Below are 16,728 nucleotides of genomic sequence, written 5' to 3'. Positions count from 1 at the left end.
CCTTGGCCCTCGGTCCACCTCCGCGTTTAACCTTACCTCTCTACGGAGCCCATATCCTCTTACGGAAACGCCCGGTATTCCCTTACGGGCACGACAGTGTGAGCCCCACGTGGGACGGGGTCTGTGTCCGACCTGATTGTTCGGACCGTACCTATCCCAGCGCTTAGAACGGTGCCTGGCACATAGTAAGCGCTTAACAAGTACCATAATTATTATTACTGTGTTTCCACCTACCTTGCTGAAAGAAAGTGAGGTACGGGACTGACGAGAGCTGGAAGAAGGAACGAAGGGAGAGAAGAAGAAATTGCAGGATGGACTATTAGAGCAGAGCAACATCATCCTCATCACCTCTAACCTCTGGGGGTCGAGGACAATCAGACTGCTCCACTAGTTGGGGGGTGTTAAAACGAAGAATGAGGTATCGCACTACCCCCGAAGGGCTTAGAGTTCAATGAGAGCGATGGGACGAGCATAAATACAGAGTAGAGTGATTTATCGGATAGTTAATCTGGGAAGCGTTATTGCAGGAAGGGAGATTGGGGTAGTGTTTTGAAGGCGGGAATGACGACGATTCATCGAGCACCGTTGTAAGCGCTGGAGTCGATACAAGTTACTGAGGTCCATGTCCCACAAGGGGCTCATAGCCTTAATTCCCATTTTACAAAATGAGGGAACTGAGGCACAGAGAAGTGAAGTGACTTGTCCAAGGTCACACGTCCAATCCTATTTATTGTATTGTACATACTAGGTGTGCAATAGAAAAATGAACAGATTCCCTGCCCACGACGAGCTTACAGTCTAGAGGAGGAGCTTACACGCCGCTTCTCACTACTGTCATTACCATTCGTTACTCTCTTCCAGTTTCCCTGGCTCTCAGCCTTTGGCCCAGGTCACCCTTTCACCTCCACAGCTAATCTGTGGCTAAATCCAGTCATTTCTTTCTCCATACTTTCTCTCAGTTCCACCCCCTCCTCACGGTCCTGGCCTGGAACCTCTCCTTCCTGGTCTCCCCGCCAGCCCCAAACCACGCTGTCTTTACGAGGCAGTTTGGAGACTGCTATTCACGTCACTCTCCTCTGAAGCTCCCTCTTCCTTCACCAACCATGATAACTCTACAACCTGAAGCTTTGAGGTTCTTGTCCAACTGGGCCTTTCCCTGGATCTACCCCTTTCACCATTCCATATCATTTCCATATGGCCTAGTGGACAGAGCATTGGCCTGGGAGCCAGAAGGACCTGGATTCTAATCCCGGCTCTGCCCCGTGTCTGCTGCGTGGCCTTGGTCAAGTCACTCGGTTTCTCTGTGCCTCAGTCCCCTCATCTATAAAATGGAGATTAAGAGTGTGAATCCCATGTGGGACAGGGACTGGGTCCAACCTGAGTGACTTGCATCAACCCCAGAGGTACAAGCATATAGTAAGCGCTTAACAAGTACCATACTTTTTTTAAAAAAAATTTTTCTAGTGGAGAACTTGGGTGGGGAAGAGAATTTGGATGGCAACGTAGAAGTTCAACTGAAGGCATGCTTAGGTGCAAGTGTTAGCCAACCATCCACCTAGAGATACCCCCACAGGCAGCTAGGAATAGGGGACCGGAGAGGTGGGAGAGTAGTTAGGGTAGATGTAGATTTGGGAGTCAACCAGAGTAATGCGAGTGCATGAATGCCCTGGGTACAAGCGCAGAGAGTTCAGCACTGAGCCTCTGAGGCTGAGGGAAAAGGAAGAGCTGATCAAGAAGGTGAAGATGACACAAGGACCACCAGGAAAGTGAAAGCGTGAAAAGAACCAAAGGGGACATGAAACAGATGAGAAAAATCATCACTTATATTTGGGGAAAACACAGAGCTATGATACTCTGCAATGAGCTTAACAGCTTGAGACTTTGCAAGCCCCAGTCAAAATAATTCCTTCTGAACCTGATGGAATTCTGAACCTGAGGGGGAAAAAAGGGGAGATCATGAACGAATGAAAACAGTTACTCTAGTGGCTTGCAAATAAAGGATGCTCGAAAGCCTAGAGAAATAACATGGCTTCGTGGATAGAGCGCAGGTCTAGGAGTCAGAGGGACCTGGGTCTAACCCCAGCTCTGCCACTTGTCTGCTGAGAGACCTCAGGCAAGTCACTTTACTTCTCTGAGCCTCAGTTACCTCATCTGTAAAATGGGGATTAAGACCGGGAGCCCCATATAGGACAGGGACTGTGTCCAACCTGACAACTTTGTATCAACCCCCGCGCTTAGTACAGTGCCTGGTACATAGTAAGTGCTTCACAAATACCATAAAAGAAACAACAACAAAAAAGTCACTTAACTTCATCTGTAAAATGGGGATCAAGAGTGTGAACCCTATGTGGGACGGGGACTGTGTCCAACCTGATTAGCCTGTATTTACCCCAGTGCTTAGAAGAGTGCCGGGCAGATAGCGCTTAGCAAATACCATTAAAAAAAGCCACTCTACTTCCATTTTGAAAGAGACCTTTAACCGTATCAAATTCAACCTCTGTCCTCCATCTTGTATAACTCAAACTTCACAATTAACCTCCTATCACAATCCCTGGGCCACCTCTGGGCGAGCCATTGTCTCTCAGTGGTCCCAAAGGTGAGTCGGGCCTGAAAACTGTAAGATCCCATGCCTGGGCATCTCATGGCTGAGGCCTGACACCAACACCCCAGCGCTAGCGCCCACACGCCCAAAATACCACCTGAAACGGTCCCGGCTTTTCCAGCTGGAGGCAACATTAAAATGATGGATTCTGCAAGGGCCCTCCACAGTCAACATATTCCCCCAAAATCCCATCCTTGCTCTCAATGCACCTGAAAATACAGTTACTACACTCCTCCTGAAATTTAAGGCTAGGCTTGGGCTTAGGCTTGGGAGAAGCTTGGGCAGCAGCTCCACTTTTTACTTCGAGTCCTCGGCATCTAAATTGAAGCAGGGAGAACTGAAGAGAAACTGGTCGGCATTCGCAGCCAGGGCTTTCGCCTTCCCAAGTTTGGAGTGTCCAATATCCCCTCTAGACTGTAAGCTCGTTGTGGGCAGGGGGACTGTGTCTGTTGTATTCTTATGCCGCACTCTCCTATGTGCTCAGTACAGTGCTCTGCACACCGTGAGTGCTCAATAAATATGACTGAATGACTATGATGCTCACTTTTAGAAATATGAAGCCTGCTGACAAAAGAGTGGACTGATGTTAGCTCGCTGTGGGCAGGGAATCTGTTTATTGTTATACTGCACTCTTACAAGTGCTTAGTTCAGTGCTTTGCACACGGTAAGCACTTAATACGATTGAATGAACGACTCTGCAAAGTCCTATGACATTACTAGAGTGCTCAACCCTACAGTCATATCAAGGCTCTGAACAAGTTCAGAGAAGCTTTTACCTTAAAGCTGCAAAACTAAATATTATAATAAAGGAACGGTGTAAGCCCAGAACCATTTTTTTTTTAAGGAACGGTCTTAAAATTAATTCCTCTTCCTACAGGACAACAGAGATTGAAACTAGATTTAATCTGCATCCCAGTGGGATTCTAGCTTGGCCCAAGCTTACTGAGTTTCACTGGGGGCCACGGCTCTGTTACGATGTCATCGTGAAGTGTAATATATTTTTGTGTTGGCCTCGATACTAGTTGTCTGTAATTGATCCTCTGCCCACAAGTGCATGGGTCATGTATTGCACAATAAGCCTGGAAGGTAAAAACATTATTCATACAATCAAGGAGTCAGATGGATTAACCCATGATAAGGATCTGATTTCCACTCCCATTTCCCATACTGATTAGACACTTGACACTTCACGCTTCTGGGGCTGCTTCAATTGCCTGTATACTCTCTACTAGAGAAACCTCCAGGGGCCATTAGAAAATTCAACCCTTTATGTTGAAGGGGGAAAGTTTCATGCACAAGATATCTTTGCCACATTACACATATTTCATTAAATCACTCTGCATCGACGGTCAACACTTCATCCACAGTAGACCGGATCAGGGCGGAATAAGAAATAAAATCCAGAGACTTAAGCCCTTTAATTTAGCTAAGAGCTTCAATCTCCTCCGCTACCAAACTTCCAGATAGAACTAACAGGTGAATAACCTCCAGCCCCTTCTCTTGCCTATTTCCTGAGCAAAGTGCTCACTCGTAGCGGCAACGCCAAAGCAGGCGGCAGAAGGAGAAAACGCACAGGGCCACACACCGAATCCGCTGAAGACCTGGAAGTTGATTAAACGCCCTTCACATGATTTGACTTCTGTGCAAAATGTCGAGTATTTCTCACAACGTAATTAAAGTCCACATGCCTCAGCGAGATGCATTTAAAAATCACAGTCTAAAATGAACGAAAGCACTATATTACTATAGAAAATATTCCATATTAGGGGCGGGGGGCGGTCAACAACTCCTGATCGCTCACAGAAGTCTGAGCCACCGGGCCACTTAACCTCTAGCACGGGTGCCAGGGTTGGCAGCTTCTCCTGTCATGCCAAGGCTCTGTACGATTGCAACTCTGTTTCCAGGCCCCTGCTACACACTGGGAAGTTCTTCCTTTCACGGGTCTGTCCACAGCTTGGCTCAGGGAGCAGGGCCAGGAGGACAAAAGACTCAGTGGGCCTGGCGACAACAGATAACCTCCGGAATCGACCATTTTGGGAGGAACGGCCTCTCGGTAGGAGGGCAGCCCCCACAGCCCAGCGGAGACCGCACGGCTAAGATGGAGGTTCTAATTTATTATTTACTAAACTTCCTTGATTTCCTCCATTGATTACTTTGACTTTGGCATTAGGACTTTGGAGTAACCAGCAGAAGCGGCAAAAATCACTCTTCTCAACCCCACAGTCTTTTAAGTTGAGCTTCTGGCCTTTCTCGATACAGATTTCCAACAAGAGCTAAGAGCTTCTGAGCAGGATTGAAAAAAATCCCAAATTTTGTCTTCCAAAGCTGACAGCTCTTTGAGGCCGGCCTGCCACCCAGAAAAAATCCTATATTGCAGCCTGCTCTTTGCCCCCACGGGCACAAAACAGGTGGCCCCTCGAGTTTTCTACAGTCCCCAGTACAGTGAGATTAGGCAATAGAGTCTCAAAATGCACAGCATAATTTAGAAGGTGAAACTTTAATCTAAAGACTTCTAGAAAACGATTTTCTAGGACCAGAGGAAAAGAGAGGGAAACAACCAGGCAGAGCAAGCTACTCTCAGAAGTTCTAGCAGAGATAGGTTTTAGTGGCTCTTACCTTTGCCTTTCCCGTGCTCCATCAACACATACGGGCAGACTTCCTAGAGCAAGGCAGAAATGCAGAAAAAGAGAAGGAAACATACGAAAAGAGGAAAAGTTACAGAAGACAGACAGTATAATACATAATGTGGCAGAGAAGATGGGATTATTAAAATAAGCCACTTTAAAAGAAACTGAATTGCAGTCATTTCCAAGGTAAAGAATATAGGAAATAGAAAAGAATCTTATTTTATTCTAAGCACGCTCAATAAAGAGAATAGAAGACAGATGTAGTTAATTTGAAAAACACTTTCTGGAGACTAGGGCAAAGACTTTTTTTTTTAACTGGCCAAATGTTCGAATGGATGGGAAATGAACATTATTTGGCAGTTAAGTGTGTATATCTTTTCATGGGAATGCTGGCCAGGAGAAACATTAGCCTTTCTGATTTTAAAGAGAAAAATCTGGGCTCTATTTTGGAGGTAGACGGAAAAAAGAGAAAAGTCCAAACTTGATCACCTTTTCTTTACTTGAGAGGGAATACTGATTTTTAAAAGAGGTCTCCTAATGTTCATGTCCCAGAAAGGAAGTTGAGAAAGCACACTTCTCCATGTGTCTTTGATTTTGGTCTCAGGAACAGTATCAACCCCAAAGTCCTGATATTAGTATTTAAAAATTGAATTTTTTCAACTAAAAATGTCCAACTTCCATATATCACTTACAATAACCTCTTTCTTTTAGACATTTAGAATAGATAGCTTTCCATATCTTTGTAAAATACTTACTTTTAACAGGAATCAGAGTGTGACGCCTGTAGGGCTAATTTATCACCTAAGTGAAACATTTTATGTGAACTGAAAAATGGTAAACATGCAACAATTTCTAAGAGGCGAAAGGCTGTGCATTATCTCTATAGGGAACAACACATCGAGGAACCCCAAAATTATAATTAGTCTCTTACAAAACTAAAATTCATACAGAATTTGAATGCACAAAGTTTCTATGTCGTTTAAGTTAAAATGCATACCTCATATTCTTTTCTGCAAACTTTTGAAATGTCATTCTTCGAAGATGCCTGAAAAAACCAAGTTTGTTTATGAATGTGTTGCACAAATTAATTGACTTGTCAGAGAATACTGCATTTAAATAATGACTGTACCACAATTAGCCAATTTTCTTTAAAACAACCTACTTAACCCCTTAGCTTCCACAAGGGAAAAATTTTTACTAAAAGAATTCAAAGATACCATGAAAACACTAAGGATACACTCCATATGGTCTTCCATCAAACCATTCGATTACGCACAAAAGTGGGATGATTGCTGCATGATCTGGAAATTAGAAGTGGGGTGAAAGGTGGCAAATATCTGATATTTCCCTTTGCCGATTCAAACCTACTTTCCTAAATGCCTTCAGGACTCAAGCAGGCCTTAACTCTCGTCAATGACGATGGAAAGAATTTCATAGACAAGCGAAAAAGAAAGACACCTTGCATCTCTCTCAAATCACTTATTTCAATCCGCTACTGAACTCTCAAGTGAATTTCTCATCTCTCCACAGTAGACTCTAAATTCAGTGGACTTTAGAATGGTTTAGAAATGGTTGCCATTTCCCCTGATAAAGTAGAGGTTGATTTGATACCGCAGCCCCAAGCCAGCACATCTGCTCTCTTCCCACCGTAGACGATATCAGCACGGGGCCGGGAGGAATCCCGGAGGGGAGTTATGAAGCCACCAAGAGAGAGGGCAGCTAGAATGGAAGTTACCTCACCACCCCTACCCAAGCCAACTCTTGGCAGCATCCAGCTGGGCGATACCTCCCGGAAACTTCCCTCTCCCTATTCCACCGGCCACAGCTTCCCTCCTTCGCCACCAATCCCGCTTGCTCCGGTCTTGCCCATCGCTCCAGGAATCGTGTTCTACGGGTGTGCGTGTATTTTGTGTGCCTCTCCTGTCTTGCCGATTAGATTATTAGCTCCTCAGGGACAGGGACGGGTCATATTCACAGCTCTTCAGAAGGCCTCTGGAGCACTCGATGAATTCTTTTATCCGCTTGAGTGCTCAAAGGAATTGAAGATGCCACCTGCCCGCTTCTGTTCTGCTCGGCCCCAGTTCATTCCTGCCACGGCACTTAATTCCAGGGACTTACAGGGGCCACGGTGTTGGAACGGAATAAGGCATCCTGCGGGAAAGGCCAGGGAAGGGAGAATAAATGGGTTCATCGGCAATCCCATACACTTCTGGAAAAGGGTCCTTCCTTTGGGGGGCAGAATCAGGATTTTCTTTACAGCTGGCATTTCTCAGGAGCCCCTTTATAGGAACTCTCTACAAGAGGCCATGCTGCCGTTTCCCACTGCCAGGGCAAAATAGAACATTGAGGCGTTCCCAAAGAACGGGCCAAAGGTTCTTGATGCTTAACGGGGGATCCCTCGGGGGAGAAACAATATCAAGATTGAACAGGTAGCCAGGGTAAGGCAACAACTGAATTGGACTCATCCCCAAATTTTCTCCAATCACACGTTAATTCAGAAAGGAGTTATAAAACGCACCTGTTTGCACGCCTGACGACATTCCAACACAATAGCCAGTTCGCAACAACCTAAGCCAACCCAGCCATCGGATTTCCTCAGTACACCTTGAAAACAAAGTCCAGCATTAATCAAACAAAGGTACTTACTGAGCGCATGCTCCGTGCAGAGTGCTTTACTATGCATTTAGGAGAGAATGTCTACAATGGAGTTGTAGACACGATCCCTGCCCGTGAGGAGCCGACAGTCTAGAGGGAATGAACCGTGCTCCCGGGACAAGGTCTTTTCTCCCACAAAATGCACTCGGAGCCAATCAATACTAATTCCCCGCCAAAGTGGACTTCAGCCAATGCCAGTAGCTGGTAGATGAAACCTGGCCTTGAATCTGCCCGTCTTGCAAGCCTCAGCTAGGGCCTTTCCACACCCAGTGTCTGGGAAGTGTACCGCTCCCAACTGCGGGACGATTGGTTTTGCCTGGATTTTGAGTCAAACGGCTAGGGCTGTCATTAGATGGGGTTTGTGGATTTGTTGCTTTAAACCACTGGGTAATAACCAAGGGGATAAGGTAAACTGGCAAAGAGCAAACCTCAAACCCCCAAATAGAAACTGTTAGGTTTTAAATGCTGAAGGCCTTTCTGGGTGAACTGAGGGGAGGGACTCCAAGGGAAACCTTGGGGAGTGAGGGTAGACTCGTGCCTAAACAGCGTGATTCTAGTGGATAGAACACAGGCCCGGGAATCAGAAGGACTTGGGTTCTAATCCTGAATCCGCCACTTGCCTGCCAGTCACTTCAATTCTCTGGGCCTCAGTTACTTCTTCTGTAAAATGGGTATTAAAACTACGAGCCCCACGTGGGACAGGGACTGAGTCCAAACTCACTTGCTTGTAATAATAATGATAATGATGGCAAGCAGTGTTCTAAGCGCTGGGGTAGATACAAGGTCATCAGGTTGTCCCTCGTGGGGCTCACATCCTTCATCCCCATTTACAGATGAGGTAATCGAGGCACAGAGAAGTGAAGTGGCTTGCCCAAGGTTACACAGCAGACAGGTGGCAGAGCCGGGATTAGAACCCACTTCCTCTGGCTCCCAAGCCCGGGCTCTTTCCACTAAGCCACTCTGCTTCTCTATCCACCCCAGTGATTAGTACAGTGCCTGGCATATAGTAAGCACTTAACAAATACCACAATTACTATTAGTGTTATTATCATACCTAGCTCTAACCACTGCTTTCCAAATTCTTACTGTTTTAACTGCACAACACTGACAACTATTTTTTTAATGGCATTTGTTAAACACTTACTATGTGTCGAACGTAGTTCTAAGCACTGGCGTACACACAAGATAATCAGGCTGGGCACAGTGCCTGTCCCACTTGAGCTTCACAGTCTAAGTAGGAGTGAATAGGATTTAATCCCCATTTTACGGACGAGGAAACTGAGGCGCTGAGAAGTGAAGTGAATTGTCCCAGGCCCCACAGCAGGCAAGTGGCAGAGCCAGGATTAAAACCCAGGTCCTTCTGACTCCTAGTGCTCTTTCCACTAGGCCATCCTGCTCCTCAGCATAAAGTCATTAAGGGCAAAAACTAGTGACCTTGGGCAAGTCACTTCACTTCTCTGTGCCTGTTACCACATCTGTAAAATGTGGGTTAACACTGTGAGCCTCACGTGGGACAACCTGATTACCTCGTACTTACCCCAGCGCTTAGAACAGTGCTTGGCACACAGTAAGTGCTTAACAAATACCATCATTATTATTATTATTATTATTAACTACATCCACTACATTTCTTCCTTTACAAACCCCTCCCTCCCCTTGTGCTTTTACACTCAAAGAGCAGCCAAGAACTAACGACTGGGGATGGTTCTTCATTCGTTCAATTATATTTTTTGAATGCTTGCTGTGCGCAAAGCACTGCGCTAAATGCTTGGGAGAGGACAACACAACAATAAACAGACGCACTGGGGCAAAACACTAACACTGTTTACCTGGCAAAGAAGAGTTCATGCAACTCCAGACTTCAACCTAAAAATGTAATTGTAAAAAGATTTAGTGCAGATTAATGAACAACACTTTAAACTCTCTTGGGCAATATACCAATGAGAGGCATACCACCGAATTATAAGGAACGAGAAACTGGTTCCGGTCAGTTTCTCAGCAAATAGAGTAGAGAAAAACACACGCTCACCTATGCATCATAAAAGCAGAGAAATGGAAAATACCTCAGGGTTCTTCGGTAAGCGGCTTAATCCTTCTGGCAGGACAAGAGCATTCCCAACCCTAACTATTTTTAAAATGCCCCAATTCTGCCTAAAAAGACGGAGCCCTAAAATTCCAAGATGATCACTGTTCTGAAACGTCACCGTGAACAGGTCTCCTCATTCCTCCAAAATCTCAATGCCTACCAATTCCTCTCTCTATCAAGCAGAAACACACAACCCCACAGCACTTATGTCCATAGCTGTCATTTATTTATTTATATTCATGTCTGTCTCCTCTAGACTGTAAGCTCATTATGGGCAGGGAACGTGCCTCTTCTATTGTACTCTCCCAAGCACTTAGTACAGTGCTCTGCACACGGTAAGCTATCAATAAATACGACTACTTACCCTCCTTCTCACTTGACCTCAGCTCTCGCTCTTTGTTGTTCTCCAAATAAGAGATGCCCTCTGCCCTCTTCTCATCTTTCCCTCCCCTCTAGAATTTCCTCTTCCTTCATATCATTCAATGGCATTTACTGAGCACTGACTTTGTGCAGAGCACTGTACTAAGCACTTGGGAAAGTACAGAGCTGATAGACTCGTTCCCTGCATACAACGAGCTTACAGTCTAGAGGTTCGTGAAGATATAAGCGATCATATCCAAAAAACCACTCTTCTCCCCTTCTTCAAATCCCTTCTGAAATCACCTCCTCTAGGAGACCCCCGGTAAATTTCTAATCTCCCCCGCTTAATTTCTAATCTCCCCCGCTTTTATGGATGACAGCACAGGACACTGAACAACTGCTCTACGGTAAGCTACGTGGAATTGAGTAAGCATGGGAACGATGAACGGGAGAACTGTTTTAAATACTTCTGTGGGTTGAAAAGGGCAAATAATGTTTGAAAGTGCAACGGAAGATATGTCAAATAGTTGGGTATTCAAACTAGAGCAGCACCTAATGTGATTATTTTCCGCAGTAAAATCATACAACCTGGGACATTCCTAGTAATTTTCCATTAACTTCGATAACTAACATATATTTGCTTATAATTAAATTATATATCATATATGATATAATGTGTGTATAAATACATATACATTTCTATTTATAAATTCCTTCTCATTCGCTTTGGCTAAATGACTACTTACATAACTAGGTTTAAAAAAACATTAGACCCACCATTGATTCTGGACAGTATTCGGGTGCACGTTGCAGGAGATGTTTTAGACGGGATTCACTTTTTGAGGACAAAATCTAATACGGGAAAAAATAAAACACAGAATACAGTAGAATACCCTAAGAGAGCAATCTTTGCTCTTCCATTCCCCCACCTGCACTGCTATCCCCTCTTCCCTCAAACCAAATCCCTTCCCTCTTCTAGATACCTACCTCCTTTTTCAAGAATCCTGTCCAAACTAATCCCAGCTGAACTAGTTACTGACTCACTCCATTAGTTTACCTTGGAAGATTGTGGGGATCTTTCTATATGCCAATCATTCGTGGTTTATAGATATGGATCAGGGTGTCTGCATTCGCTCTCCTTTCCCACGGGGCTTAGAAGCAACCCTAGTATTGGGCCTATATTGGGTTCTTCCTTTGAAAGTCCCAGGGGGTCGAAGCTAGCCATTTGGGTACTCAGTATAGTGTGCGGATTGAGCAACTGGCAGAATGAGAAAGGCAGTTCACACGAGTCCCTGGATTGTTACTTGGTAGTTTCCAGTTTACTCTTGAGCTGACTGGATTTCTGCCAGCTCCTCCGTTAGTGTTTTTTTTCCTTACATCAGGTGTCCTAGGGTCAGAAATGGTGGAAGAGGTTAAAACACTGTGGCAGAAGTCAGAAAGGAAGTCTAGGCACGGACATGGTCATCCAGTCGACATCTACTCCGTCCTCTCCAAATGCCCACGAAACAAAATGGTGGAAACAAGGGGTCCACCCCTCCTGAACCACCGGCCCCATCCAAATGGTCACCATGTTTTCAAAGAAACTGTCAAGAATTCTAGACTGTAAGCTCCCTGTGGGCAGGGAATGTCTCTGTTTATTGTTATATTGTACTCTCCCAAGTGCTTAGTAATAATAATTATGGTATTTCTTATGCCTTTACTATAGGCCAGACACTGTAAAATAAACTATGGTATTTGTTAAGCGCTTACTATGTGCAAAGCACTGTTCTAAGCGCTGGGGGATACAAGGTGATCAGGTTGTCCCACGTGGGGCTCACAGTTTTAATCCCCATTTGACAGAGGAGGGAACTGAGGCACAGAGAAGTTAAGTGACTTGCCCAAGGTCACGCAGCTGACTAGCGGCGGAGCCGGGATTAGAACCCGTGACCTCTGACTCCCAAGACCGCGCTCTTTCCACTGAGCCATGCTGCTTAAGCACTGGGTGGATACTAGCAAATCGGGTAGGACACAGTCCCTGGTCCCACTTGGTGCTCACGGTCTCAATCCCCATTTTACAGATGAGGTAACTGAGGCCTAGAAAAATAAAGTGACGTGCCCAAGGTCACAAAGCAGACAAGTGGCGGAGCTCAGCAAAGTGCTTTGCACACAGTAAGTGCTCAATAAATATGACTGAATTGACTTGAACTGGGGGTGAAAATGAAATTTTTCTTATAAAAAAAGGGAACCTGACAGCAGTGAGCAAAGGGAGTTTGAGATTCCCAGAGCTCCAGAAACCCTCCAGTATTTAGAAAAACCCTCAAAGAATTAGCAAATGGAATTTTAGTACCTTTCAAATTCAACGTGTGCCCTTAATCCAGGCCAGGAATGCATTTCATTTCATTCAACTGAGTCTGGGTGCTGAAGGAAATACGCAACCGCTCTCTCACCCTGGCAACTCAAAATAGGTCCCGAGTCACAGAGCGACTGCTTGGCCAAACGGGAGTTGGCTGGGGAGTCCCGACCAACAAGAAAACATGGGACGCGGTTAAGCGGGGGCAGTGGCTGCTTTAAAAAACTACCTTCAAGAAAGAAAAGGCCAAAACAAGGGACACAGCCGGCCCCAAATGGCAGATAAATCCAGCCCTGTCGGTTATCGGCAACACGGTCAAAGGGTTTAGGAGCCGAGGGACTTTAAAGTCTGAAATCCCTTTCCTGAGACTAAGGCACTCCTGGCAGGAGAAGACAAGGGAACTCTGATCGTGCCCTTCTCAAAGAAGAGGGGTTCCAGGAGACTCGGGGCCAGAAAAGCAGTGTGGCCAGATGGCTACAGCAAGGGCCCGGAAGTCAGGAGGACCTGGATTCTAATCCTGGCTCCTCCACGTGTCCACTGTGTGATCCTGGGCAAGTCTCTTCACTTCTCTGTGCCTCAGTTACCTCTTCTACAAACCGGGGATTAAGTCCCTGACCGTACCGGACAGGGACTGAGTCCCACCGGATTAAGTTGTATCTACCCCAGCGCTCAGAACAGTGCCCGGTATGCAGTAAGCGCGCTTAACAAATACCATTTTTAGAAAAAACTTTCCCCCGCACTTGCCCCTAGTAGACGTCACACCGTTCCCGGCTATTTCCACCCAGGGCATCGCTGCCCCACGGTGACCCTCTGGCAGTGGGATCTCTCGCCACGCCGCCCGACTGTGTGGAGCTCATGAGAGTGGCCCTCTCGGCGCTGGAGCCGGGCAGCTGGGCGCTGGTCTCCGTCTCAGGGGCAAAAGCAGGGAAGGAAATAATAATAATAATAATAATGTTGGTATTTGTTAAGCGCTTACTATGTGCAGAGCACTGTTCTAAGCGCTGGGGTCGATACAGGGGAATGAGGTGGCCCCACGTGAGGCTCACAGTCTTCATCCCCATTTTACAGATGAGGGAACTGAGGCACGGAGAAGTGAAGTGACCTGCCCACAGTCACACAGCTGACAAGGGGCGGCCGGGGGTCTGCTTCAGGGGCCCTGGGTCTCAGCTGCCCAAAACGCGTGATACAGGTTCCGGCGGGGATGGAAAAAGAGGGAGAGGGGCCCAGCCTTCGAGAGAGAGGCCTCAAGGACGGGACTGCTCTCATCCCTGCACTTCCTACCGTAAATCATAGTCTCAGAATGCTCAACGTTCACGGTGTCTCCGGGGACGGGGCTTTGAAAAGCGACGGGGAGGATTAGCGGCCTTTCTCTGGAAAGGCCCCTTTGGTGGGAGGCTCCACCGCGCCTACAGAAGGGCCAGAAATCAATGTCTGAAGAGCGGGAATGACTCCAGGGACCGGCTGGGAGGAGGAGGAAGGAGGCTTCTGGAAGGTCAGAGGGGGAACTTAGAGAACATTCAGCTCCTAATTTCAAAGAAACGGAGGGAAAAGGTTACCACTGCTTGCCCCTGTTGTCAGGGACCGTGAAGGCATTTGGGGGAGTAGACGGGGAACTAACTAGAAACAGAATCGTTTGACTGATGTAGCTTTTCTTTTCATTCCAAACTGTTTCCTCTAGGCTTCCGGGGCAGGCTTCTAGAGAAGCAAAGTGGCCTAGTGGACAGAGTACGGGCCTGGGTTCTAATCCCACCTCTGCCACTTGTCCGCTGGGTGACCCTGGGCAAGTCACTTTGCTCCTCTGTGCCTCAGTTACCTCATCTACAAAATGGGGACTAAGACTGTGAGCCCCATGTGGGACAGAGAGACTTGTGTCCATCCCGATTTGCTTCTATCTACCCCAGCGCTTAGTATAGTGCCTGGCACATAGAAAGTGCAAAATTATTATAATTATTTATCATTATCCTACTAAGCATCTTTTCTGGACGAGGAAGAAACTAAGTCTGTATAGACGGCAAAAGGAGCAGTCTGTTTTCCCACTCGAAAACAGAAACCCGCCCTGCTAGCCGCAGGAACCTGCTAGAACAGCCACCAGATGCGGCAATCGGGTCAAATCCCTGGCCCGGTTTTAAAGAAACTTACCTGTTCACAAACATCGTGACACATTAAGTTGTCTTTGGCTTGGTAACAACACGACGCACCTAAAAGGGGAAAAAAGTGGAACGGTCAATTCAAGTACCCGTAAGTGATTAATAATAACGTTGGTATTTGTTAAGCGCTCACTATGTGCAGAGCACTGTTCTAAGCGCTGGGGGAGATACAGGGTCATCAGCTTGTCCCACGTGAGGCTCACAGTCTTAATCCCCATTTTACAGATGAGGTCACTGAGGCCCAGAGAAGTGAAGTGACTTGCCCACGGTCACACAACTGACAAGTGGCAGAGCCGGGATTCGAACCCATGATCTCTGACTCCCAAGCCCGGGCTCTTTCCACTGAGCCACGCTGATTAGCTTAGTCTAGGTGATTAAATCTAAACCGGCAGGTCAAACATCTATTCGCTCCCCAGAACACGCAGACACGCTGATTTAGAGACTCGCCCAGGTACTCTACTGAGCCCCCCGAACCCACCTGTACCTCAGAGGAAGTCTTCTTACATGACTACCCCACAGCTGCAAGGTTGGGCAAGGTGAGCTGAGGGTACCGATGGTCTCTGTGGCAAGGTGGCACCCAAGTACGCATTATCCATCGATCGATCATATTTATTCATTCATTCAATAGGATTTATTGAGCGCTTACTATGTGCAGAGCACTCTACTAAGCGCTTGGAATGGACAAATCGGTAACAGACAGAGACAGTCCCTGCCCTTCGACGGGTTTACAGTCTAATCGGGGGAGACAGACAAGAACAATAGCAATAAATAGATAGCAATAAATAGAATCAAGAGCAATAAATAGAATCAAGAATAGAATCGATTTACTGAGCGCTTACTGTGTGCAGAACACACAGGAGAAGCAGCGTGGCCCAGCGGCTAGGGCACAGGCCCGGGAGTCAGAAGGACTTGGGTTCCGGTCCCGGCTCCGCCCCTTGCCTGCTCTGTGACCTTGGGCAAGTCGCTTCTCTTTTCTGTGTCTCAGTGATCTCGTCTGTAAAATGGGGATTAACACTGTGAGCCCCAAGTGGGACAGGGACTGTGTCCAACCTGATTCGTTTATATCGACCCCAGCGCTTAGTACAGTGCCTGGCCCGAATTTAGTGCTTAACAAACACCACGATTATTGTTAAAAAAGGAAACGGAGGCCGCTTTCCCCTGCTTATTTCTCAAGCTCTGTATTATTATTATTAATTATTAGAGTGCCAAGCACTTCTAAGCTCTGGGGTAGACACAAGGAAATCAGGTGGGACACAATCCCTGACCCACATGGGGCTCACGCTCCTAATCCCCATTTTATAGACGAGGTAACGGAGGCCCAGAGAAATTAAGTGACTTGCCCAAGGTCACACAGCAGACATGTGGCAGAGCCGGGATTAGAATCCACGTCCTTCTGACTCCCAGGCCCCAGCTCTAGCCACTAAGCCACTGTTTCTCTACTGTGAAAACCAAATGCAATTCTAGCAATGACTCTTCTCCAACCGGTGCTTTGAGCCATAGAGTGGGGAAAGCAGCATGGCCTGGTGGAAAGAGCATGGGCCTGGGAGTCAGAGGACTTGGGTTCTAATGTTGCCGAACTGTACTTTCCAAGCGCTTAGTATAGCACTCTACACACAGTGAGCGCTCAATAAATTGGAGCTCAATAAATTTGAGCTCAATATTGCTCAACAATACGGAGCGCTCGTATTGTTTTTACGAGATGTTCTTCCCCTCGACTCTATTTATTGCCATCGTTCTCGTCCGTCCGTCTCCCCCGATTAGACCGTAAGCCCGTCAAACGGCAGGGACCGTCTCTATCTGTTGCCGACTTGTTTATTCCAAGCGCTTAGTGCAGTGCTCTGCACATAGTAAGCGCTCAATAAATACTATTGAATGAATGAATGAATAAATACGACTGAATGAGCGAATCCCAGCTCCACCGT

General features: G+C 46.5%; 1 protein-coding gene across 1 annotated transcript in view; it reads right to left on the bottom strand.

Annotated features, from left to right (window-relative positions):
• Window positions 1–16,728, bottom strand: part of RECK (reversion inducing cysteine rich protein with kazal motifs) — a 56,764-nt gene that overhangs the window by 31,221 nt on the left and 8,815 nt on the right. The window contains exons 2-6 of the mRNA XM_029053941.2: window positions 14,799–14,857; window positions 11,108–11,182; window positions 9,714–9,750; window positions 7,748–7,833; window positions 6,227–6,274 (exon numbers count right to left, since the gene is read on the bottom strand). Coding sequence (XP_028909774.1) covers window positions 6,227–6,274; window positions 7,748–7,833; window positions 9,714–9,750; window positions 11,108–11,182; window positions 14,799–14,857 — 305 coding nt within the window. The remainder of the gene's footprint in view (window positions 1–6,226; window positions 6,275–7,747; window positions 7,834–9,713; window positions 9,751–11,107; window positions 11,183–14,798; window positions 14,858–16,728) is intronic.

The sequence above is a fragment of the Ornithorhynchus anatinus genome, chromosome X3 (genome assembly GCF_004115215.2).
Source record: "Ornithorhynchus anatinus isolate Pmale09 chromosome X3, mOrnAna1.pri.v4, whole genome shotgun sequence".
In the NCBI taxonomy this organism is placed as follows: Eukaryota; Metazoa; Chordata; class Mammalia; order Monotremata; family Ornithorhynchidae; genus Ornithorhynchus; species Ornithorhynchus anatinus.
This window is presented reverse-complemented; position numbering and strand designations above follow the sequence as displayed.